We start from the raw sequence: 26661 nt of genomic DNA on the forward strand, positions 1-26661 counted from the left end.
AATATGCCTTTGGTTTTTCTCTGCGATGAGTAGTTCTCGAGTTATACGAGGGCAAACAAACAAACATACTTTACTGCTTTATATATATAGATATATATATAACAGGGAAAAATGTGCAATCAATGCCATTAGATTTAATATTTGCTGTCACTGATCATTGTGGGATTAATAGTGAGAGCCAATAACAATTTATCCAAGCAAAGGGATGAGAAACTTCCCGAGGTGTTGGCAAAGTGCTCCTTCAGATAACCTGAATGACAAGCATCTTAACAATTCAATCACTTGGAGACCAGGTTGGCCAGGCCAGTTAGTTATGATTATTTGATTGCACTGTGCCATTTAAGTCTGTTCATCCAAAATATATCGTATTGAAAAAGTAAAATAAATAAATAGAAATCGAAAAATGAATTTTCTACCAAACCCATTTCTCCAGATACATTTTTCACTCGACCTGAACACTGGGGAGGAGATTCCGAACCTGAAACATTGGTGGGAGCTTGCGGAGGCGTGTTCCCTTGGACAGCAGCAGAGAAGGTGGGCCCTGACCCGTAACGTGGTACACATAGAGCTTGAACCAAATTGAGCTCACCTCTGGTATGGCTGGCCCGACATGCTGTATGGTGCACATCAGACAAAGCCAAATGAACAGAAGCCTGGCACTACATGAAATGGACATTACCTGCTTTTCCCAGACATAAATGTTTGCTAAAATACCAGAATAAACAGTTGAGGTATACATGAAACCATGATGGAAGGGAGGAAGAAGCCATACTTGTGGAGTGCAGCTACTGACGGGCCTGATCTCATTGCTGAGAGGAGCCATGGAAACCAACAGGGCATAGTTTTTGTTGAGCACACGGCTGCACGTTCCGGGGTCAAGGCCAAGCAAGCTCTCCGAGCGTAGCAGGTCCAATGCAAGGCCTGAGCCCATGGAAAAAGACAGTAAATTGGAACAATGAAAATAGCTGTGAAATGAAGACATGAGCTAACCCCCAAAACTCCTCCATCCAAAGTCAAAACACTTGCTAATATGTACTCTTTTGTCATCCAACAACATAATCATTCCTTGTTCGCAAAGGTTTCAAGCTCGCACGCAATTACTTCATATCATTCGTGACTTCTTCCACCGATTCCTCATCTATAGATAGTGTGGTCTACCTAACTCCATATGCCATTTAAAAACTGATTTAGTGTTACAAATATAACCACTGTCAGCTTAAGCTATGCATGGAACTATAACTCAGCTATTAAAAATAAGAAAATATTAAGACACATCACATAATCTGAACTGAAAGACAAACTGGAAGCTTTGATTAAATAAAAAACAACTACAGAACATTCAAAGTACACCACCCCCATGCCAAATAAATAACATATCCTCCAGCACGTGACATTGCCGGGGCGCCTTTGGTGCCCGGCGATGCCTCTGTGCAGCACATGGAGACAGAATTGGGAGGGTGCGGGGTACAATAATTGATTGCTTAATTGCGCAATTAAAAGAAATCTATATAATAATACCGTAAGGACTCGACATTGTTATCCCTTTTACGCCGCACCCAGTGACCCGATGCCCACGGCACTAATGGATTTACGATCTACGAACCGCGCTCTTTGTTTATCACGTACAGACATACTCGAAAAATCTGAATTAGCCGACGTTGGGGCCCAAAAGCATCCGATTAACTGCCGATACGACGCCATCTTACGACGCCATCGTATTGGCGTCTGCTGGGCGAAGGCGAAGCAACCGTCCGCTGATTGGACAGTCGAGTGGTGTGAACATGGGTAGTGTGAACCAAATGGTCGTTTTATTCCCTTGAACATTTTAAATTAGGATATATAAGGAAACGTCTTTATCGTCATTTTAATAAAGTTAAATGGAGTGACGTTGCGATACTCGGGGTGCGTTGAATAAATCCTCGTAACTCAGAGAGGTGTAGCAGGTGGCGAGACGTAAGGAAGCTTAAAGATAACGAGCTGAAAACAGACGAACGATATGTCAATCTCTTTCTACACCGAACGGAAATAAAAGCATGAGAGCGGGAAGGCATGGCCTGAGCACTTCGAGCAGAGAGGACTGATTGGACTTAACTTAAAGAGAAAAAATTGGAGCTTAACGGAAGAAGAAGATCCCATGAGCGCTCCCCTATGCCATCCATAATGGTACACTCTATCCATACACCACATCCTCCCTTCCGTGGATGTTCCACGGGTTTCACGTCTTTATCGTCATTTTAATAAATTTAAATGGAGTGACGTTGCGATGCTCGGGGTGCGTTGCATAAATCCTCGTAACTCAGAGAGGTGTAGCAGGTGGCGAGACATAAGGAAGCTTAAAGATAACGAGCTGAAAACAGACGAACGATATGTCAATCTCTTTCTACACCGAACGGAAATAAAAGTATGAGAGCGGGAAGGCATGGCCTGAGCACTTCGAGCAGAGAGGACTGATTGGACTTAACTTAAAGAGAAAAAATTGGAGCTTAACGGAAGAAGAAAATCCCATGAGCGCTCCCCTATGCCATCCATAATGGTACACTCTATCCATACACCACATCCTCCCTTCCGTGGATGTTCCACGGGTTTCGGCTAGTAAATAATAATCGTAAAATAAATTAATAAATAAGAATCGTAAAATAAATAATTTCTTAACCAATTGGTTATTAGCATACCTAAACAACCACTGCTTCATCCGAATTTGTATCCTTTTGAAAATTAAGTAAGTAATTGAAAAATAAAATAATTAATCAATCAATTGATGAATCAATAAATCATATATAGCCTTTACAGCCAAATCACTTGGTCATTGTCGTGTCCAAATATCAGCTTCCTAGCTCAAAAGGTGCTTGAGATATTTTCCAGAGGAGAAAGAAAATAAATAAGTACTCAATATATCAATAATAATTCAATAATTAATCAATTAATTGATTAATCAAAAAATAAAAAATACCGTTTTTCCAAAGAAGGTGCTGACTATTGTGGCCAAATTTCCGCTTCCTAGCTCAATGGATGGCTGAGATATCGCCCGGACAAACAAACAAACAAGAAAGAAAACAAGAAAGAAAAGAAGAAATAAAAAACAAACAGGAAAGAAAACAAGAAAGAAAACAAAGAGTGAAAACTGAGTACTCCTTTTCAGCACACGTCATCGCCAGGCCCCCTTCGGTGCCCAGCGATGAAGTTATGCAGCGCCTGAATATGTAATAGGAAAGGAGCAGTGTAGAAAATTACAACCTCTGAATAGTCAAGATTGTTCCACGAAATACGAGGTGACACACTTGAATGTTAAAGTAATATCAATGACCAAGGGCATGGATTTAATCTAAATTTCAACAGAAAATTTCAAAGGAAACAAAGTCACACGGGTACTGTAAAGGGAAACTCGCAGTACTTCTTTATTGGCTGCAATTATTCCAATCTTCTTGTGGGGTCAGCTAGTGGGTCTTTCTGAAAGTCTTTCTGAAAGTCTTTCTGACCAAGTCTTTCTGAAACCAGCTAACCAGGCTGATATTCGACGGGTAGGAATTTGTTTAGGGTGATGGTGTAAGCTTGCCTATTCTTAGAGAAAGATACCGTAGGGTCCTTAAAGCCCACCAACGCCACCGGTACTGGGAGATGCGGGTCCTCTGGCTTCACGTCCTTCTGATGGACGGTGCAGACATTGATGCCTCACCCTGCATGTCAAACACCAGGATGAGACTGTATAGCTGGGTCAAGATTTGAACCCAGCCTAAACAGCTTAAAGGCAAGTGGGTATACCTCATTTCAAATCACCATGGTTTCTGACAGTTGCTCTCGAATTTCTGACTGTCCAGACAAGCCGGTATCCAATCTCTGACTTGTGCACAATGGGATGATAGGGCATATCTGCACAAACAGTGAGACGTCAAGGGGATTTGAAGGGACTCGTGGTGTCGAGCAGCTTGTGTTTTAATGCCACCAATGGTCTTCAATCTATTCTTTGTTGCCATGCTTGACGAAGAAGCACAGGATGTCCAGGTTATGGCCAACAAGTTCTCAGAAGCCTCTGGTCTACAGACAGTCTACAGACAGATGGTACAGATCAGCTTTTCAAAGACTGAGATAATGTTGCAATCTGCAAAATGAACACAAAATCAAGGTATACAATACATAGCCTGACTACCTTTCTGTTTGGAGCAGAAAAATGTGTCTGCTACGGATGCCATTATGAAAGTCTTGGAGGAATTTCACCAACACGATCTTACATCCATCATGAAAATCCGACGGCAGGAGAAAGTCATGAACGAGTTCCTGTTCTGAGACATGGCCTGCAGCATGGAAGCTATTCTCCATAAGACACATCTGAGATGGGTTGATAATGTTCTTAGCATGAAAAATCACTTCATTCCCAAGCAAATCTTGTAGTGCAAGTGGACTCGAGACAAACATCATCAAGGTGGTCAACATAAACGTTAGAAGGATATACTCAATAAGTTCACCAAATATTATTGTAACATCAAGCATGACACCAGGCAGCAGCTCACAGTTTACAGTATGGAAAAGATGAGTGAAAGCTGGGCCTCTTCATGTTGAGAAAAATTTATACCAGCTGCACGATTCCAAGCAACGGAAAGTGACGTCATAAAATGGCATCACCAGTGCCTAGAATACTCCGAGAAGTTAAGTAACTTCCCCCAAGGTCATCGGCAGTATTTGTCTGGAGTTGGGTGTGGTGTTGTCTGTCTCTGTCAGCATGTTTGTGCGTGATTTGTGTTAAAACTCCTCCACAAGCCTTAGATCCTGTAAAATAAATAAAATCCATGAAAACATACCATAGCAATCAAGCTAAACCTGGAAGCTGTCTGGGTTGCAGTAACAATCCTATGAAAAGCCATTGTGGCAAAGATTCCTCTTTTCCGAGTATGAAACATCCCAAGTTGATCTTCTAAATGCAAATATTAAAAAGGAAGATGGATACTTTGGTTCCTAAGAGTGTCTTGGTCCACCTTCTGCAACCCATTTAATGAGATTACAACTACCAGCAGAATGCACTAACGAATAATAGTGTTCTTCCCTCCTTCACCTCCCTCCACAGAGAATGAAGTGACACTTACCCCCAGGGTGTGCATCAGGGTCAGGAGCTAGATCAGGGTTATGACGCAGGAAGAGGATGGTATTACGAAGTGTGAGTGCATGGTCAAAGTACCGCTGCGCCTCACCCTCCCCCGTCGAATTTACCTGCGTTCACACCATTTGCTCAATCAAAGAACTGCAATTAAAAGTTGCAAGTGACCATTTTAGATATAAAAGTTCAAATTGAATGTTGTGAAAAGCAGCTTTATTGTCCTCTACATTTCCCAAGGCACATGGAGAAGTTTGTACATTGATCACATGCGAGACAAATACATTAAGAGACATCATGTACTTTTACATGCATTAGGATATCAGTGAACGACGGACAAATCAACACTGTATCTGGGTTTAAAACCAAAATTTCAGCATCATCAGCCATGTGTTGAGATGGAAATGCCAAACAAAATAACTTGATCAAGTTCAATTGATGTGGAATCCCCAACCAATGTACCTTCTCTAGTTCCAGGAGGAAGCTGTCCAGAGATTCATCGGAAAGCTTACCAACCTCAAACATGGTTACGGCATGACTTTTCAGGTTCTGCGCATAGGAGGGGAGGAAGAAAGGCAGTAATTAGCAAAATTAAACTTCCTCCAAAAATCCATAAAGCAAAAGAACACTAGCAGTGAGTAAGAGTGCAGAGGCTATAATAAATACGCACCGGTGAGAGGTTTCCCATCATAAGGAAGGCAGTGAGCGTCGAATCAAAAAGAAAGGCGATGCGTTTTGTGTGCACGACTGTTGATACGGATCCTGCCAGTGGGAGGCTGTTAACACTAGATGAGTCTGAAAGAAACCATAAAAGGCCACCCGGGATGGAAATGTTGAAGATTTAGGTGGGCATGAGGAAGGGGCTAAAGAAAAAGCAAATGATTGTTGAGGTGCCTCTTTTATGAGAATTTCAGAGCAGCATTATCAATTCATAAGACAAATCGAAAAACTCTTAATACTTTGCGAAACAACACCAAGATGGTTTGCAATTCAATATCTGAAGGTATGTTGCTGTTTCTTTCTACATACGAGAAGGAAATGACTCACCGAGTTCATCCTGGCTGGCTGTGTCAGCATCTGATGCAGAGTGATTTGCATCACCTTCCCAGCCAAGAAGCATCTTCTGGGGGTCCATAGCAGACCTTTATGAATAGAAGAATCATAGGAACGAATGTTAAAAAAAAAAAAGGTGTTTTTTTTGTATACATAGTCGAGCCTTGGGGAAAAGCCAGTACAACTAGAATGAATGGATCAGGATGCAACACCACAAAATAAACAGCAAAGAGGGAGGGGGGGGGGGGGGACACCAACAGCAGAGTTGAAGGCCAAGACAGAGGGAGATTCGGACAAACAATGGATGTGGGGAGGAAGGAAACTTAGGAGGGAGAACTGGTAGCTTGTAAGGCGGAGGGATTGAGGTGGAAGGGCTAAGGAGGGTAGAAAAGATGAGGGTGTAGGATTGAGAATGATCTGAGATGGTAGTGAACAGCTGTCTTGAAGACATGGAGGGAAATGAGATTGAAGAGAATGTGGAATTTGGTTCCACCGGTGGAGAAAAAGAGGCACATATGAGTGGAGGTGAGCAGTGATCCTGGATTTAGGTAGTTTCACCAGAAGGGGGTTGATGGTGGGCCACGTGTGCCCTCCAGAAATCTGGAGGGGGGAGGGTGGAGGATGAGCATAGGATGCAAGACCAGAAATGAGGCGTAGAAGACAGAGACCACCGATGATTCTAATGATCTTGAAGGTCTTAGTTTCCACGCGTCAAGCTGAGCAAGGTGTGAGGCAGGGGAGCAAGCCAAGAAGGGAGAGCAGTATTCCATCAAGCTGTGGATGAAGGCTTTGCAGGTGGATGGAGTTCAGGTGTGCCAAGGAAGAACGTTGTACGATGGAGGATGCTCAGACGATAGCTGGCTTTGGAGGCCAACTTTGAAATGTGGTTTGCCCAACAAAGATCATGACTGATAGTGAGAGCCAGTGATTTGAATGACTGAACTTCCTCAAGAGGATTGGAAAGTAGATAGGAGGATTTGCCAGATGGTCCTTTCGGAGAAAGATAGTGAGACTATGAGAGTGTGAGATTTGTCATGATTCAAAGACATATTCCAAGTGTTTGACCAGCTCGTAATTTTGTCATGGTCTGAAGAGGGGGAACAGGCTGCAGCCTGCCTGTTTAAAGGATGAGGTATGTCACAGCAGAGGGTGGAGTCATCAGCAAATATATAAAGACAATTTTCCAGAGTCAGAGAGATAATTTATGAAGATCAGGAATAGGACTGGACCCAGAACACTGCCTTGGGGTGCTCCAGCCTTGACAGGGACAGGAGATGACAGGATTCCGTTGAGAACCACACGTTGATTACGAGAGTAAAGTAAGTTATTAAACCATGTGTGGAGTTCGTCTTGAATGCCATAGGCAGAGAAATTAGAGAGCAGGGCAGGATGCCAAGCTGTATCAAAAGCATTAGATATGTCCAGAGAGATGGCCCATAGCTCATGTCTGGCATTGAGGGCCTCCATCCATTGGTGGGAGAGTAGAAGCAGGATGTCCAAGGTAGAATAACTTGGTTTGAAACCAAATTGGTGATATCAGATGAGGGTGTTGGAGAAAATGAGGGATTTAATTTCAACTGTGATGATGTATTCCATGACCTTGCTGATAGGAAATAGGCTGATGGGTCTGTAGTTAAGGGGACCATTTTTTGCACCTTTGATGTAATGCAGTGATGTCAGCTGACTTCCAATCAGATGGATGATGACCTAGGGCAAATAGTGTGGTGAAAAGGGCAGAGAAGGGATATGCAAAAGCAACGGAGCAGGATTTTAAGACATGCGAGTTGATGCCATCGGGTACAGTAGCAGAGTCAGAGTCGAGGGTTGAAAGAACCTTCTCCACCCTCACAGATGCAAAATATGCAGAGTCCAGGAGCAATTGGGTATGACAGGGAAGTACCGTGAGTGAGGGGTTGGGGACAAAATTAGGAAGCAAACACAGAATTGAGGCATTCGGCCTTCTCATGAGCAGAGCCGTCTGTGATACCATTTTAAGAGTGGGAAGGGAAGGAAGCCAAGCATACTCCAGGACCATTTGCATGTTGACAATTGAAATCACCACATATGAGGAAGAGAGAGTTGGGATGAGTGGTTAAAAGTTTGTCCATGTTGTCTGAGAGAGATGGAGATGGAGTCATCACTGTTTGGAGGATGGTGCAACACAAACAAATAAGAGGTGGGGGTGAAGGAGAAGTCGCAGCCAGAGGTACTCCTGGGGGTTGGGAGCTGTAAGATCAGTACAAGGGCAGTGAGAAATTGAGTAGATGATGTAAGTAAAGTGCAACTCGGCCTCAGATGTTAAATGCAAAAACTGTTTCTCAGTGCAAAAAATTCAAAAAGAACCCAAACTCAAAAAAATAAATAATTATGGCTGCCAGCCCATGCGTCCGATCAGGATGAAATTTAAAACATGTATTCCCCATGACAGCTATATCATAATTGTGAAGTTTCACATCAATCGATGAAGCGGTTCAAGAGACAGAATTTTTTAAAGATGAATGTTCAATTCGATCCATGGCTGCCAGACCATGTGACCTATGCATTACTCGGGAACACCATTACCATGATATCCCCCAGGCATGGGGAACATCCATTCGATCTGTCTAGCTGTTCTGGAAGAGTCGATTTATTAATGTTTATTCTTCAAAAAAATCTTAGCTGCAACACCATGTGACCTATGACATCATGGCTGGGGACCCATTTGTTGGTCATGGATAGGTGATCATGCCTGTAAAGTTTGCCTCAATCTATTCAGCCGTTTCGGAGAAGAAAAGTTTTGAAGGGTTTTATGTTAAAAAAAAAGAAATCACATCAACAACATGACTGAAGAAGTCATCAAATTATTTCTCCCATGCAATATTTGCATATATGATGCTCAAGAAACGCTACAGATGCATATAATTTTTTTATTTTTTTTGTGTATACAAGATCGAGGCTCGTGAAAGAGCTAACATTAATCACACAAAAAGTCAAACCGACACATAAAACATATAATAAGGGGAGCGGTAGACAAGATGGGGAGAGAGTGGGAAGGACACAAACACAACATTTGAGAGCAGGGACATCGAGAGATCTGTGGGAGGGAGAGAGAGGGCTTGGGGGGAGGTGGGAGAGGTATAAAACATATGGACACTGCAAGGACTTCCAGGAAAGAAGTTGGAATTAAAAAAAAAAGTGGATCTGGGGTGAATTGGCGGTGGTAGAAAAGATCAAGGTTTTGGATGGGGGAAGATAAGAGATGGTGGTGAACAGATGTTTTAAAGACCTGGAGGGAGGAGTGGGATTGAAGGGAGTGGAGGAGTTTGTTCCAAGGCGGGAGAAAAAGGGAATGAAAGAGCGAAGGTGAGGAGAGAGCCTAGATTTTGGCAGTTTAACTATAAGAGGGTTGCAGGCAGATCTTGTGCGACCTGCAGGAATATTTTGGGGACAGAGCACAAAGAGAGATGGGGGAGCAAGGCCGGAGAGGAGTCGGTAGAAGACAGAAAGACCACCAACCTGCCTGCGGTGAGTGAGTAAAAGGTCCTCGGAGTTAGCTTCATCGCGGGGGATTCCAATGATTCTGAAAGCTTTGGTTTCAACAGCGTGAAGCCGAGCTAGGTGTGAGGCAGGAGCACCGGCACAGAGGGGAGAACAGTATTCCATTGAGCTGCGGATGAAAGCCTTGTATGTGGTGAGGAGCTCAGGTGTGCCAAGGAAGGACTTCGCACGACAGAGGATGCCGAGTCGGCGACTGGCTTTGGAGGCCAGCTTGGAAATGTGGTTTTCGCAGGAATGATCATGGCAGATAGTGAGACCCAAAAGCTTGAGCGACAGAACTTCTTGGAGAGGATTGTTGAGAAAGTAGATGGGAGGGTTGTCTAGTCGGTCTTTTCGGAGAGACATCGTAAGAGTGTGAGATTTGTCAGGATTAAAAGACATGTTTCACTTGTTTGACCATTCTGTGATTTTGTCCAGGTCTGCAGAGAGTGAGGAAGCTGCAGACTGCCGATCTGAGGGATGAAGAATGGAGCGACAGAGAGTAGAGTCATCAGCAAAGAGATAGAGAGGATTTTCAAGAGAGTCGGGGAGATCATTGATGAAGACCAGAAAAAGCACAGGGCCCAGAACACTGCCTTTGGGAACTACAGCCTGAACAAGAAGGGGAGATGAGAGAAAACGATTCAGGGCCACACGTTGACTACGACCAGAGAGGAAGTCCGCAAACCATGCGTGGAGATTTCCATGGATACCATAGGAGGAGAGTTTGGTGAGCAGAGCTAGGTGCCAGACCGTATCGAAGGCACGTGATATGTCAAGGGAGACAACTCTGATTTCCTGTTTGGCATTGAGAACCTCCATCCATTGTTGAGACAGCAGAAGCAGCATGTCCAAAGTAGAATGACCTGGTCTAAATCCAACTTGATGATCGGAGATCAAGCCATTGGAGAAGAGGAAGGATTTGATTTCCGAAGCAATGATGGATTCTATGACTTTGCTGATAAATTGGGAGCAGGCTGATTGGTCTGTAGTTGCAATGATCTTTTTTTACACCTTTTTTTTTGTAAAGCGGTAATGTTTCCTGATTTCCAAGATGCTGGCAGATGACCTTGAGCAAAAGAGAGGGTGAAAAGAGCAGAGAGAGGGTGAGATAGAGTGGCAGAGCAGGCTTTTAGGACCCGTGGGCTGATGCCGTCTGGTCCAGTTGCAGAATCAGAGTCGAGGTTTGACAAAAACTTATCCACCTTGTCAGGAGAGGACACAGAGTCCAGGAGCAGCTGGGTTCGCCTGGGAGAGGTGGGTTTGGGACACAAGATTTTGAGGCAAACACAGAGTTGAGGAATTCTGCTTTGTCACATGCAGTGTCAACTGTGTAGCCATTTGAGGTAAGGGAGGGGATGGAGGGGAAACAAACACCAGAAACGGATTTGACCAGCCACCACCATGATTTGGAGGAAGGAGACAGGTTTGAGAGTTCATACTTGAGTGTGGAGAGATAGTGCTTCCTGGCACTCCTGAGGGTAGACACACACTTGTTCCAAGCTTGGTGGAAGGAACTGAGATTGCCTTCAGTTGGATTTTCCTTCCAAGAGGCAAAGGCAAGTTGTTTCAGGGCAACTGCCTCACCACAAGATTCAGTGTACCATGGACGGGAGGAAGGGTAAGACAACTGAAGACGAGATGGGATAAATCTGTGCATGAGAGCAGTTTGCTTTGGGCATAGAATGCATAGATTGAGGATGATGCATAGATGATGCTACAGGCACCCTTAATGTGTTTTCGTGTGGAATATTAATGTCCAAAAGCAGTTTAATAGCGAACGCCGCACTGACTTCAGGGGGTATATAAACAGCAGTTAAGATTAAGGAAGAAAATTCATGTGGAAAGTAAAAAGAACTGCAACGAATGACTAGAGTTTCCATCTCTGGTGTGCAGGAATGAGGAATAATATTGGAGTCCATGCACCATAAATCGTTCAACAGGAAACAGGTCACCACCTTTCTCCTTGTTTCCTGATTCAAATACACGATAAGAACGATTCAGCATGAATCCACGGGTCTGTACAGGGATGGATGGATCAATCCAAGTTTCTGTAATACAGTACACTGAACAGCCTCTGACGTCCTGCCTCGTATTAATATGGCAATTTAGCTCAATGAATTTATGATAAAGGTAAAGAGAACAGACGTTAGCAAGAAAGCTATTAAGCAGTGGAGGATATTTGTTTTGCGAATGCAATCTTGTCAGGAAGTCCACATGCTCGCCCCACCACCACCCCTTTTGAGTGTCCGGACGGCTACGCATTTGACGTGGATAAGCAAGAATCTTCTCAATTGCATTCTGATTACCTCCGCCACCGAAAGTAGACATAGGTTATATTTTCTTGCCTGTCTGTCTGTTTGTCTCACTGGTGGTCTGTTTGTCTGTCTGTGAGCAGGATATCTCAAAATGTTGGATGGATGCAGCCAAAATTTGGTGGAGAGGTTGGGTATGCGACAAGAAGAAATTGATTATATTTTGGTGAAAAACGGATCTGGATCCGAGAACTTTAATTGTTGTGATTCTTCCCGAGTGAAAGGGCCAAAACAATACATAACATGATATTTCAAAATGTTGTGTACGGATTATGCCAAGATTTGGTGGATGATTTGGGTAGGTAACAAGAACAAGCCAATTAGATTTTTGGTTCAGGTCAGAATGCAGATCTGGCCTATCAGTAGGATACAAAACTGTTCATGTTCAGGCTGGCAGAGGTATGTGCTCTACCGAGTGCTGTTCTAGTTAGATAATGCTTCTTTGCTGCAATTGCCACAGCTGAAACTAGAACATCACTCGGTAGAGCGCATACCTCCGCCAGGCTGAACAGTTTATGTTTTGTATCCACGGGTAGGCCGGATCTGGATTCGGACCGGAACCAAAATCGAATGGGCTTGTTCTAGTCGCCTTACCAACTCGTCCACCAAGTTTCGTCATAGCTTGTCCATAACTTTTTAAAATATCATGTTATATATCGCTTTTCGCCTGAATGGTGAAGATTCACTTAAATTAAATAACTCTCGTATCCGAATCCATATTTAGATCTTCACCAAAATCGAATATATTTGTCCTTGCCACACACAAAACCGGTCTACCAATTTTCGTCCAAATCCGTCCATAACTATTTGAGATATCCTGCTTTAAATCGTTTTTGGCCCTATCACCCAATGGTGAAGAATCACTTAAAAAAGTATACAAGCCGGATCCGAATTCGGATCTTCACCAAAATCGAATCCTTTCGTCCTTATCACATACACTAACTCTCTGCCAACTTTCGTTTGAATCCGTCCACAACGTTTTGAGATATATTATTCACAAACAGACAAACAGACAGGGGTAAAACATAACCTCCATCCACCTTCGGTGGTGGATAGGGTGCACACGGTGCCCCTTAAAAATATATATATTTATAGAATCAATCTGTCCCTGGTCTCATTGTATTCCTATACCAAAATAAGAAAGCCAGGCAAACTTTCAAGAAGATTGGAAACTATTTATGTGTCCCACCACTGCTTTGAATATTCACTGGCAAAAACAAATAAACGGCAATAAACGCTTACAGAAATAGGTGGTATACATACAAAGGACACATGTAGGGATTTATTTTGTTAGCAAACATCGACAGAAAATATTAATGCATGACAGACATAGTTCAGATATTGATATAAAGTACATTTTATATTCCTTCACAAGTTCACACATGTATTCAACAATGTATTAATTGAACATAATGGCCAATTTGGCTAACATACACAAAACAGAAAGGCAACAAACTCATGAATCAGCTGCTTATGACTTTTGGTCCAACAATGTCTTTATTGTACCTGACTTTTATCATCTGGTTCAGTTGTCCTTTTTCTCAGATTGGGCCTCATCTTTCTGTTCTCTTCAACAACTTGGAGAACATTCTGATAGTGCTCTTCACCGCGAGCAGCTGCCAAGAAGTCGGAGCTCAGCTTCACGCCTCGTTCTGCTGAATCATTCACTACATTGACTGCTCCAACATTGATCAAGGCATTCTTGTAGAATTCTGATTCAGGCCACTCGGAAACATCCAGGGACAGGAACCCTGCTTCCAGCTTCAGAACATGGAAGAAAAACCATGAATCTTCGGTGACAAAGTCAGCAAGTTTTGAGCCGAGATTGACTTCTGTTGGGAACCTTGGTTTGCCGAAGCCTGTTCGGAAATGATTCTCAGGAAGCTGGCGCGGTGCGTCAGGTCTTTTTTGGAGCAGTTGGTCTGCAAGTAGGCGACACTCATGAGCTGGGGTGTTACTGCTGAATAGTGCCAGTGGTATTAGCTCTCCGGTAAAGTACCACAGGTGTCGACTGAACGCCTTAAGTGCGCTACTGGCCACTATGGTGTTGAGTTCCTGATACCGTAGCAGCTTCTTGTACAGGAGGAGGTCATTCCAGGGCGCATCTACACTGATGGAGCATTGCATCCACCAAGTGGAATAGACGAGTGTTGCAAACGTGACGAATTCTGTGAGCTTCTTTCCCTGGTGCTTGGCTGTTATTGTTCCAGATGGGAGATCCTGGATTTGTGTCTCAAACAGGCAGATTTTCAAACAGTAGATCAATTTCGCCATCCACCTAGCTTCGTGTAAGGCACCAGGACGCTGAAATGTTGTAGTAGGGTAGTCAGGATCGAGATAGACTGCACACAGCTGTAGAAATTCTTTGCAGTCGTCCCGTTTCTGGTCAACTTGTGATGTCACGAGTTGCAAGGTTTCTGCACGCCATTCATCAATTAGATCTTTACCTTCCTCGGGAAATGACGCTAACTGTATTCGGTGCAGTGGCTGATCGCTCTCATGGGGAACCAAGTTCCAATTTTTCCTGAGACGAGTGAACAGCATGACATCTGGAGACTTGGATGTCTCGATCTTGAGAGCCTCAAACACGTGCGTAAGATTGACTTCTCCTACGTGATGCCGACAACCAGACCACAAAAGTGGACGTTCTAGGGTTTCCTGTATCTGAATGCATGCTGCGGACACATGCCCTGTGTTGCTAGCGGTCGTATCAAACACCATGTTGCAAATGGAGTCTGTGCAGTTCCAACTGCACAGCAAATCAAATGTGAGCTTTGAAATGATTTCTCCAGATTTTTTATCAGTTCCAGGTTTGTAAGCAGGCACACCAAGAACCTTGATGTCTGTCACATCTCCAACCGCCACAGTCAGCCGCTCCTCATTTTCATATTTATTTGTGAGCGAGGGAAGCAGCTTGCCATCCCAGTGAAGAGAAGCAAACTGTGGAACATCCCACTTCTCCTGGTAACTTTCAGCTATTTGCTTTCCGATTTCTCGTCTGGATTTATCAGCCACAGCATAAGATGTATATACTTTGGACACATCCCCTCCAGCTTCCTGGACGAATGCCTCAGTGAAAGCAGCCTGTTGTGATGGAGTCATCTTCATTCTGGTAGCAAGTGCAACCATTTTGGGGGATTCCATGATGTTATGAGGTATGAAAGCCTCTGTCCCAGAATGTACCACTCGTCTGTGCATTCTTCTCGGATGTGTATCCATAGAGGTTCCTGGCAAGAGATCCACTCCATCCTCGGTGTCACCAGGATCAGTATCAGAACTGCTCTCAAATGTTGCTGTAGCAGTTAACTCCGCCATCTCAGCTTCTGCCTTTTCTTGCCTTCGTCTGTCCAGAAGCTTGCGTTATTCTGATCTCTGTTTCTGTTCCGCGAGGGAAGCGTCAAAACCTCCAAAGCTAGCAATACGATCTGTCTTCATGGACTGCAGGAATTTGATGTCCTCAGGAGTTTTCATTTTCTCTTCAGCATCAAGCGGCCAGAGTGGGAATGTTTTGGAAAGATCCTGCTCATGTTCATGGGCTTTGCTCAAAACAGTTGGCATGTCACGGTGACTTTTGGGGATTTGTCTTAGTTTGGAGTTCTCATCGTGCAGCTTCAAGATCTTTTCACATGCTTTGCGATCACATATCAAAGGAACGTTTGCTTTCTCATAAAAAGGCTGAATCTTTACAAGCACCAGCTTGGAACAATCCCACTTGGTTTTGTTGGTAGAATATCCATCCTGTATATGGAATATCAGACACCGAAGGACCTGTAGTGCTGTAGGCAAGCGAGATCCAGTTATTTCTGAATCAACGTCTGTGATCGATTGACCTAGTGCAAATATCTCAGAAGAGTTTCTTGTTTTCATTCTACTAGATCCTGCTGCAGTTGCTGGCGAGCCTGGCGTAGATTCATGCTGGAGTTCATCAGTTGAGCAGATATCAAGAACACCAGCATCTTGTGATGATTTATCCTCCTCCATAATATTTCCTCTCTGCTAGTAATTCTGGCAGCGCACACAAACGTATCACAAATGTGTGTCAATATCTACAACTGGGTAATAGCATCTGTGTCATGACAGGCCAAAGGCAAACATGTCAGCTACATCAGGATCAGTTCCTGGATAATGCATATACTTGCTACAGAGCAGATCAGTCAATCAGCTCATATTGTGACTGCATTGTTATGTCTAGACAATGTCTAGACTGTGCATGTCTAAAAATAGCCCAAATCTAGCAGCAGTTTCCATGGCAACTGTCTGGACATTTCATCCCTGGCATTTCTATTTACAACTTTACACAGGTAAATCAATTCACATTGAACTCTCAAGAAAAAACAACAACAAATAATGATACTAGTGCTGGAATTAAAGACAGCCTATTTACCATAATATTGTTATAATGGCGGCTTATGGCCATTTTTGTGGAAATATTCAAGTGAATGGTGGGACACATAAATAGAGTCCAATTTTCATAAAAATTGACTAGGACTATTATTTTAATGATTGGAACAAAATAAAAACAGGGACAGGGCAATATGCTCATATGGGGGCACCGTGTGCACCCTAGTGGTGGAGGTAACAAATCACTGACGATTCTTCTCTTCCATAGGTGCAAGTTTCCGATAGAATGAACGATAAAGAGACAAGAGGGAAAAAAACAGAGCATACAAAAGTTGAGTCGCAGTATATCAGCAAACACTTTATCCAGGCTGTTTTTAGAAAGAGAAACACAATGGTGAGATTTAAAGATGACAGCTGGGCTGAGATTCAAACCCCGGCTAGACATTTCAGAGGCAAGAGTCCGTACCTTTAGGCTATGCTGCCAGCTCAAATATCACCATCGTAATCATGAAACCGTACTCTCCAGTTTTAGCCATACATATTCTTGTTTGGAATGTACACCAATCCTAACGTTGGAGTGTATACACACCTACAGCATGTAAAAGAGGGTGTGATGGGTGCATGCCGATAGTAATCGCACCAGTTTTGGTTCAGACTATTAGAGCCACCCCCTCAGTTAGACCCCTTACTTGAGCCTGTTGACCAGTGGAGCATCCATCCAACTCAAGTGCAGACTCTCCATATTCATTTGGTTTCCTTTCTTGTGAGCAATTCCCAGACGGCAATAGAGAGACACAGCGTTCTAGGTGCAATCAATGTCAGTGCGGTTACCAAATGCATTAACAACTCCACCTCTGCACATCAATATTAACATACCAGAATTATTCTACGCGAATGCAAAAATAAAATAAACAAAATGCACACAAACATATTTAAACTTTTAAACATTTACAAACTTTACAAATCTACCGTTCTCACAATGCCACATCTAAAACAGCTCTAATTGCAATGGCCGAGTCATCAATGACAAACCAAGCAATAAAGGAATAAACAAGAAAGGGAAATCATATATTGCAGGCCCTCACTAGGACGTGTTTGCATGGTGTATTTTGTGTGGTGTTTATTATTAGCTGCTGTGTTTGCGTGGTTTATTGATGACGTAGATTTATGTTCAACCCAATATGGCTACTGAACCATGTGACCAATGAGGTCATCGATTTAATTCTCCCATTCTCTAATTATGACAATTATGACATCATAATGAAGGCACTGATGACATCATCATGAATATATGTTGTTCCCCGTGGGGAGGACTTGACAATGATCCATGTTTCATTTTTTTTCCATGGAGCAGTTTGGAGATAGGGGTGCAAAGTTTTTCGGTTTTACCAAGACAGCACCCATATCACATGACCGATGACGTCATCATTATCAGTAAACAATTTTACAGGAGGAGGTGCTCGTATTGTGAAAAATTAATGGCAATCAGAACAACGGTTGCAGAGAAAAGCATACTCATGCTCAGTGCGGACAAACAGCCAGTCACACAGACAGACAAGCAAATGGACCCAAATGCAATACCATCTCTTCTGGAGAGGATAACTAGAATGGCACTCAGTAGAGTGCATATCAACGCCAGCTGAACAGTTCATGTTCTGCATCCCACCGATGGGCCGGATTTGGATCCAGACCTGAACCAAAATCTAATCATTTAGTCTTTGTCACACACCCAACCTGTCCAACATGATTCGTCTAAATCCGTCCAAAACGTTTTGAGATATTGTGCTATATATCGGTTTTGTCCCCATCTATCAATGGTAAAGAATCACTTTAAAATAATTTAGTATCCGGATCCAGATATTCACCAAAATCTACTCAATTCGTCCTTGTCACACACCCAACCTGTCAACCAAGTTTCGTCCAAATCCGTCCACAACTTTTTGAGATATTCTGCTCACAGACAAACAGACAGACAGACAGACAGACAGGGGTGAAAACATAACGTATGTCCACCTTCAGTGGCAGAGGTAGTAAATGAAAACAATCTCTGCTATTTAAGTTCATATCAAACAATTTCAAGGCAAGCAAGCAAAAAAGGTTAGTAAATGAAGTATGGCACATTCTTAACAAGTTAATCTCACAGCAAACTTTGTAAACATACATGTGTTACACATTCAATCATGAAAAAATAAATTGTGATGACTTCTGAAAGTGATATACAGTAATGCAGATGTACACTGTTTATATTAATTTGTTATATCGTAAATAAGGCTGCCATTCTATAGGTAGGCAAATCCTTCAGACTACCAAGCTCAAAGTTGAAAAATCGACGTTTGCTCACCTTCACAAGAGAAAGCTCAATTTCCAAAACATTTGCAAGCTGAGAACACGGAAAAGGCACACAGCAAAGAGAGGGTTTGCTCATTTTGTATGGAACTCTTTAAAAGCTTTAGCCAGGTTTGCGATATCAGTGAGAAACTCCACTCTGTATTCTAGTGGTGCATGGGAAGAGGTACATTTTCAGCACAGTGCCAGAAAAATAAATAAATTAATTTTTAAAAGGTCTAACATGCATGCAGGGAATTTGGTCAGGGTATCAGTGCGCAACGGCCTTCATTTGTGAAAAATGCCGTGACATTTTAAGATCCACAGCACAAATGCAGACGATACCGCCAGCTTGCGATTCTGATACCTGAAAGGCATGATCCTAGACGCAGCGCCCCCTGCTGACACTGTACCAAAAGGACAGTTTTTAAGTTGTGTCCGACCTCGCTGGTGGTTGAACCCAGTACTGACGACTCAAAGGCAAACTACCAGCTCTGATCATCATGCCACCCCTTCGTTAATAGCCAGATGAGATTTAAAAAATGCATGAGAAAAATAAAGGACTCACATGACTGAAATCATCATGAATGTTTTTCCATGAAAGAAAATAGTCCTGTGGTGTGAGCCATTCTGCAATATGCAGTGTATTTTACCAAATTCCATTGCCTGCCATTTAATGAGAAACATTCCTGCGTCGTTGTAAAGCCAATGAAGAACATGCTCTACTCAATAAGAGTATCAGCACCAAGTTAATTCAGGCAAAAATCAGGAGGACCTTTGTGGACACCTTTACTTTTATTATATGAAAAATATAATAAAAAATGGGGAGCACCCACTTCCATCACGTTGGTGTGCTCATCGATGGAAACGAAGATCTTGTACAGAAGAGTTTCAAAGTAATCCCCCTGCAGGCGGTTCATGACAAAGCCCTCGAGAGGTGGAACTACGAGGATTGGGGAAAGTAGGTGTGGTTGACAGTCGTGGGGAAGGCCCTTATTGGGTTTTGTTCAAGTACAGACTATGATCTTACGCAGTTGCTCATTGCCAGACTCAGGAATGAGAGTTAATTAATTAACACAACATAAATTCAAACAAAGCAAATCGAAGGTCGAAGTTTCTAACCATCATTTTACAGCAAGTTAAAATATTCAGTATACAGTGGTAAAAAGAGGGTAAAAGAGTTAGGGATGCAATAATTACAGGAAAAAATAAGGGCAATGCCCCTGGGCTCACCTGGTAGAACCAGGGAACCACTGGTAGGCATGGATGACCCACAAAATACCAAAGAAAGAAAATACATATTTTGGGGGGTAAACCCTGTTTTTTTAATGCTGTAAACAATCTTGGGTACATCATGGGTGATGAAGGTTGTAGTAAAGTTTCATCGAAATTGTCAGTGTAGTTTTAGAGAAGAAAACAAATACCTATTTTTGGGAGATCAATACCCCATGAGACCCCTAGACCCTGATTTATTTTCATACCATGAACTAACTTTAGTTAATCACAGGTGTTGATTTGTGGTCAAGTTTCATCAAAATTGTGTGTAGTTACAGAGAAGTAAGTACCTATTTTGGGAGGAGGGGGTCAAACCTAGACCCACTTTGACCCCCGGTAGACCCCTTTATACCGTGATTTTTTTTAATGCTGTGAACAATCTTTGGTACATCACGGGAGATGAAGGTTGCGGTCATGTTCCATCGAAAGTGTCGATAGTTTTGGAGCGTTTACATACAGCGTGGCCCACTAACTGAAAGACCACCGAGCGATGCCAATACCTCCCCTGAACAATTTATTTTCCAAGTGAGCGAAAAAGACTAGAACTGCACTTGGTAGAGAGCATACCTCCACCAGGCTGAACAAATTTAACATTTTGTATTCCACTGATAGGCCGGATCTGCATCCAGATATGAACAAAAATCAAAATGGCTTGTTCTTGTCACCAAGCCAACTCATCCACCTTGTTTCACCCAAATCCATCCATCATTTTTTGAGATATGCTATCTATATATATAAAACACACTTTGTGTGTGTGTGTGTGTGTGTGTGTGTGTGTGTGTGTGTGTGTGTGTGTGTGTGTGTGTGTGTGTGTGTGTGTGTGTGTGTGTAATGTTACCGATAGACTCCTAAACGGAGAGGCTTACGTGCTTGATATTTGACATAGACATGGCCATTGAGCCTGGGACGAACATGGCCGAACTCAAAATATTTGACGATCCATATTTTTTATTCATATTTACCTCAGCGCATTTCAGCGAAGTACCCGCTAATCTCAGCCGGTTCCAGAGCAGCTCGCTGATTCGCTCAGAGCGATCACGTGATGTTCCATTCCCGCCGCCAGACTGATTCGCTCAGAGCGATCACGTGATGTTCCATCCCGTCACACGTCACACGTTTTTTCACCTTTTATGCGATCGTGCTTTGTATCGATTTTGTGCGATATGAATTAAATGTCTTTGAAACAGCTGTGAAACGTCTTTCCACAACCCTTCCGTAACCGATTGGAGCAGTTTATTGCCGCACAAAACGAGATCCGCGAAGCGAGTTGGTCGAGTCGTGCTGACCAAGATGGCGACACGGCGGCTTCACTTTTCACTGAGTATGAGTGTTCTATATATTTTCAATTCAGTGCGCCCGTGATTTGTGGCATAGACATGACCATTGGGCCTTCACGGTGTAATTTGTGCGAGGCTTTTGTCCGAGTGAGCTTGAGTCGAGAGGGCAAATGTACGGGTTGGGAATGTATGGGTCTCCCTTCCCCCGCCCGGCAACGCCGGTACTGGAGGACGTCACAGGATCGGTGAGTCTCCAAAATCCGCTTCGTGCTGTTGCGAATATGCAGGACTATGTCCGATTGTTGTGCTGCTCTCTGACTATGAGAACTGCAACGTCATTGTTGACTGGCCATCCCCTTCCCTCCCCCTTCCCCCTCCCCCCTCTGTCCCCCCTTCCCCCTCCCCCCTCTGTCCCCCCTTCCCCCTCCCCCCTCCATCCCCCCTTCCCTTCCCCCTCCACCCTACCCGTCCCCTTCGCCCCTCCCCCTCCCCCTCCATTTTCCCCCTCCCTTTCCCCCTCCCCCTCCCCCTCAACCCTACCCCCTCCCCCTCACCCCTCCCCCACCCTTCTCCCCTCCCCCCTCCCCCCTCCACTCCCCCCCTCCCCCCATTCCCTACTCCCCCCTCTCCCCTCTCCCCCCTTCCCTCTCCCCCACCCTCCCCATCCCCCCACTCTTCTCCCCTCCCCCCCCGTTCCCCTCCCCTCCCCTCCCCCCTGTTCCCCTCCCCTCCCCTCCCCCCTGTTCCCCTCCCCCGCCCGGCAATGCCGGGTACTTCTGCTAGTACTGTATAATCAGTTTTGGTCCTATCACTATCATATCCTTTGTCCAACGGGCTAGGTCAATGGTGAAGAATCACTTTAAAATTTATGGATCTGGATATTCACCAAAATCGAATCAATTCGGCCTTGGCAACCACAAACTAGTCCACCAAATTTCGTCGGAGTCCGTCCACAACGTTTTGAGATATCCTGCTCACAGACAAACGGACAAACAGACAGACAGTGGTGAAAACATAACCATAAAACAAGCATTTGATTAAAAAAAAAAACGAGAACGACACTCTGCAACGTCACCCGATATGCCTCCGCCCACATTATTACATCATTATAATACTTGTACCAAGTTTGCTTTAAATCCATTCAGCTGTTCTCAAGTTATCACATTTTTACCTGACATGACCTCTGACATTTTTTTTAATTTTTTTTAAATACTGAATCGAGGCTCGTGAAAGACCCCAAAATCGAATCAGTTATCTTTACATCATTATACACTAGCAGGAGTACCCGGCGTTGCCGGCGAAAGGGGGGGGGGGGGTGGGGTTGGGGGGGGTCGTTGAATATATGCTGCTGAATGTACCGTTGATCACGTTTCTGAGTTAAGTATGATGACATTTAGGAAGAAGAAGAAGACTTACTACCAACTTCGACCGCTTCCGGAATCGTTTGATTATTTGTTTCCAAATGTCTGGTAATCGTTTGGTATTTATTTATGCGAATGTGTACTTGTATACAACTGTCATTAATCAAAAAGGCTTAGGCACTATAGAGCGATTTTTTTTTAATCCAAAAAAACGAACTTTTTTTTTTTCAAAAATAAACAAAAAACACATTTTTGCTTAAAACACTCCCAGGCACTCACTGATGAACCTCTGAAAGTTAGACGAAGATCCGTTTAACCATCTCTGAGAAAAATGGCAACACACAGACAGACAGACAGACAGACAGACAAACGGCTCTCTTACATAGTAGAAGATATCTGTACCAAGCTTGAATTAGATCACTTCAACCGTTCTCAAGTTATAGACCTATTACAGACTTTGATCTTTGAACTCTTGACTCCAAATTCTAATCAATTAACCTTTCCATAATTATTCATACCTGTACCAAGTTTGACTCAGATCCCTTCAGCCGTTCTTAAGTTATCGCAGTAACGAAAACCTATCACAGACGGACGGACGGACGGATGGGCGGACGGACGGACAGCCAGAGGAACAACCGGAAAACATAATGCCTCCGGCGACTTCGTCAACAGAGGCATATCAACTTAATCATACAATAGCCTCTGCTCCCATCTGAGCACGTCGCTCAAGAGGCTGGGATCCCAAGTCCAAATCACATATACTAACCGAGTTGACCGCTCCTTCGTCTAATTTAGTTGTAGTTCATTTAAACTATTTTGATGTCTCCTAATGTCATCGTCCTGCATGTTGTATATTATATGTACATGCCGATCATTATTCTTAGGCCTAATAAACCAAGACCGCAAGTCTAACAGTGGCGTGGGCCGGGCTGGTTTGATACTTTACTTGAAGAGGATAGTATGACCTGGGTGACGATACCAGTTAGCAAATAATGTAAGTATTAAATGAGTTTGAAGTACCATAAGTCTCTAAGCTGTCTGTCACCATGGATGTGAAGAGATTACATCGAGACACTGGTTTATTCCACATGTTTCGAGTCAACAATGAACCAAACATACACCACTTCAATCCAGTAATTTTGCAGTCATGACAAAGGGATTGCAGTGTTACAATTATATTTATTATTAACGTTATTATTATTACAAGGTGTGTACCCCGGTTTGGAATAGGTACACCGTATCCCTGCGTGTCGTAAGAGGCGACTAAAAGGGTTGGCGTCAGGAAGGGCATCCGGCCATAAAACATTGCCTCAAAAAGGGAACCATGACTATTACAACAAGCATTCTGAGTATTGCACTGCAATACATGTCCCCTACCAAAGTTCAAAGTGCCATAACTTTGTCCAAAATGATCGAATATGCTAATTTATGCACAGTTGATGCTGGTTTTCAAACTTGATCTGAGGTATGCTGAGACACATGTGTGTCACGCCTCGCCTCGTTGATAAGCCCGCAAGGTCGCTCCGTGGAGCAGCCTGCATGTATTGCACTGTGTGAATTATCTAATTACCAACTCACGGTCTGAGGTACTCGCGATTCAAGAGATATCCATTTTTTTAAATATTTTCGTCTAATTAACGATATCTGCCAAACCACGTGCCCTATCGCAAATTCCAAAAGGACATTTTAGTAGATTGACATGCTGAACAGATCTGTAAAGTTTCCCCTCGATTGGATCAAAAATGAGGGAGGAGCTCGGTTTTAAAGGTTCATGCTTTAAAATGTCATAACTCTGAAACCATGTGACGCATGACGTCATGCTCGCTGACTTTTGTGTTCGTCATGGGCATGCGATTCTGTCTGCAAAGTTTGGCCTCGATCTGTTCAGCCGTTGCAGAGAAAAAGGGGTTTTCATGTTTCCACGAACAACAATATGGCGGCCGAACCACGTGACCTGTGACATCATAATTACCATTAAAATATTCTACAGACCGAGTCCCCCCCCCCCTACAGTGAAAATTTGATCTCAATCGGTCCTATTTATTGCAGAGAAAATCTTTTTTAAAGGAAATTAAAACTTAAAATGGCACTGAGTTAAGGATCATCAGAATTATCAGAATTCCCAAAGTTCAAAGTGCCATAACTTTGTCAAAAATGATCGAAACGTCGTGAAGTTCGAACTTGATCTGTACCTTGTCATGAGGAAACCATGTGCCAAGTTTGAAATCATTAGCATTAAGCGTTTAGAAAAAAAAGTCCGGAAAGCTGTTCTTTGCGTGACAGACTGACAGACTGATGGACTGATAGACGGAGGGACGGAGTGCAAACCTATAGTCCCCTCCGGTGTACACCGGTAGGGGACTAATTACATATGGGCAGAGTACAGCCCGAAGTACCCCGTGGGGTCCTCACCCCCTCTCGTCAAAAATCAAGGTGGGGAACCCGATCGAAGCAACGGTGGACATCACTCCATTTATGATGACGAAACGTCTGATGCCCCACGTGGAGCTCGGTTTCTGAGGTTTGGGACATGGAATGTAGGGACAATGACAGGGAGATCAGGAGAAGTGGTGGAAGTATTGGTCAGAAGAAGAGTGGACATAAGTTGTGTGCAGGAGACGAGATGGAAGGGAAGTGGTGTGAGAATGGTGAACGGTAGGCAGGGACAGAAATACAAGTTGGTGTGGCAAGGGTGCCCAGAAGGCGTGCATGGTGTTGGTGTCCTGTTTTCTGAGGAGTTTGTGGACAGTGTGGTGAGTGTGACTAGAGTGAGTGAAAGGTTGATGATGGTGAAAATGATGATTGGAAAGCTCTTAGTGAACGTCATCTCAGGATATGCTCCGCAGGTCGGTCGGAGCGATGAAGAGAAGGACAAGTTCTCGTGTGCAATAGAGAAGCTGATGGAAAACGTGAAAGACGAGGAAGTTGTTGTGGTAGGAGGAGACCTAAATGGACATGTGGGAAGGAGTATAGACGGTTTTGAGGGAGTTCATGGGGGTTACGGATATGGTGTGAGGAATGGAGAGGTGAAAGGATTTTGGAGTTTGCTGATGGAGCTGGTTTGTTGATTTGTAATACTCAGTTCCAGAAAGCAGATAATAAACTTGCTACATACACGTCATGTGGGTCGACGACAACTGTTGACTACCTGATGGTGCGTAGGCGAGATAGGGGGAACCTCCGGGACACAAAGGTGATCCCGGGGGAGGAGGTCGTGTAACAGCACCACTAGATTGTCTGCGACATAAGGGTGAAAGGTGTGAGGAGAGCTCGGAGGGTGAAGTACCAACCAATAATGAAGGTGTGGAGGTTGAAAGAGGTGACAGTGAGGGAGGCATTAAAAGAGAGGCTGGGTATGGTAGAGGATGATGTGGTTGAGCTTGAAAGTGGTTGGATGTCAATGAAAGATAGTCTGTTGGGAGCCGTTGGTGAGGTATGTGGATGGACAAAAGGACCACCAAGGCACTCGGAAACATGGTGGTGGGATGATGAAGTTGGAAAGAGGATTGACGAGAAGAGGAAGACGTTCAAGGAGTGGCAGAAGGCGAAGGGTATGGGGGCAGAAGAGGCAGAGCATGAAAGTTATAAGGCAGCCAAGAAGGCTGCAAAGAAAGAGGTAGCAAAGGTGCAGGAGGCATATCGGAAAATTTTCGGAGAACGCTTGGATTCGGAAGAGGGTCAGAGAGCGGTATTCAGGATTGCAAAGCAGATAGCAAAAGAGAGGTGCGATGTCATTGGGGTGAGATGCTTGAAGGATGAAGTGGGACAAATCGTTGTGGTTGTGGTTGTGGTAAAGCATGTGGTGAGGTGGAAAGAACTGGGAAGTGGCCTTGTGCTGTGTGCTGGAAGGGTGTCGGAGTGAACTCCATTAAATGTCCAATGTGTGCTGAGTGGGTTCATCAAAAATGTAGTTGTCTGAGAGGGTCATTAACCAGTGTGGCAGCTACATTCAATTGTCATGTGTGCACAGAGTGAGCTGCAAATGGAGGAAATGTTGAGTTGGATCTTGGAGACGACGTGAAGGTGGAAGGTGTGAAAACATTTTGCTACCTACGAGACATGCTGAATGGAGGTGGATCAGACTCGGCAACGGTTGCTAGAGTGAGATGTGCATG

The 26661-nt window shown here is 43.8% G+C and overlaps 1 protein-coding gene across 2 annotated transcripts in view; it reads right to left on the bottom strand.

The window, feature by feature from the left end:
• Window positions 1-26661, bottom strand: part of FAM91A1 (family with sequence similarity 91 member A1) — a 119308-nt gene that overhangs the window by 48873 nt on the left and 43774 nt on the right. For both annotated transcript variants that reach the window (XM_068124743.2, XM_068124742.2), the window contains exons 9-17: window positions 19470-19576; window positions 18650-18688; window positions 16998-17110; window positions 6131-6225; window positions 5754-5878; window positions 5546-5632; window positions 5076-5199; window positions 773-921; window positions 479-613 (exon numbers count right to left, since the gene is read on the bottom strand). In XM_068124743.2, coding sequence (XP_067980844.2) covers window positions 479-613; window positions 773-921; window positions 5076-5199; window positions 5546-5632; window positions 5754-5878; window positions 6131-6225; window positions 16998-17110; window positions 18650-18688; window positions 19470-19576 — 974 coding nt within the window. The remainder of the gene's footprint in view (window positions 1-478; window positions 614-772; window positions 922-5075; window positions 5200-5545; window positions 5633-5753; window positions 5879-6130; window positions 6226-16997; window positions 17111-18649; window positions 18689-19469; window positions 19577-26661) is intronic.

The sequence above is a fragment of the Myxine glutinosa genome, chromosome 8, assembly GCF_964187855.1.
Source record: "Myxine glutinosa chromosome 8, kmMyxGlut1.1, whole genome shotgun sequence".
Lineage (NCBI taxonomy): Eukaryota > Metazoa > Chordata > Myxini > Myxiniformes > Myxinidae > Myxine > Myxine glutinosa.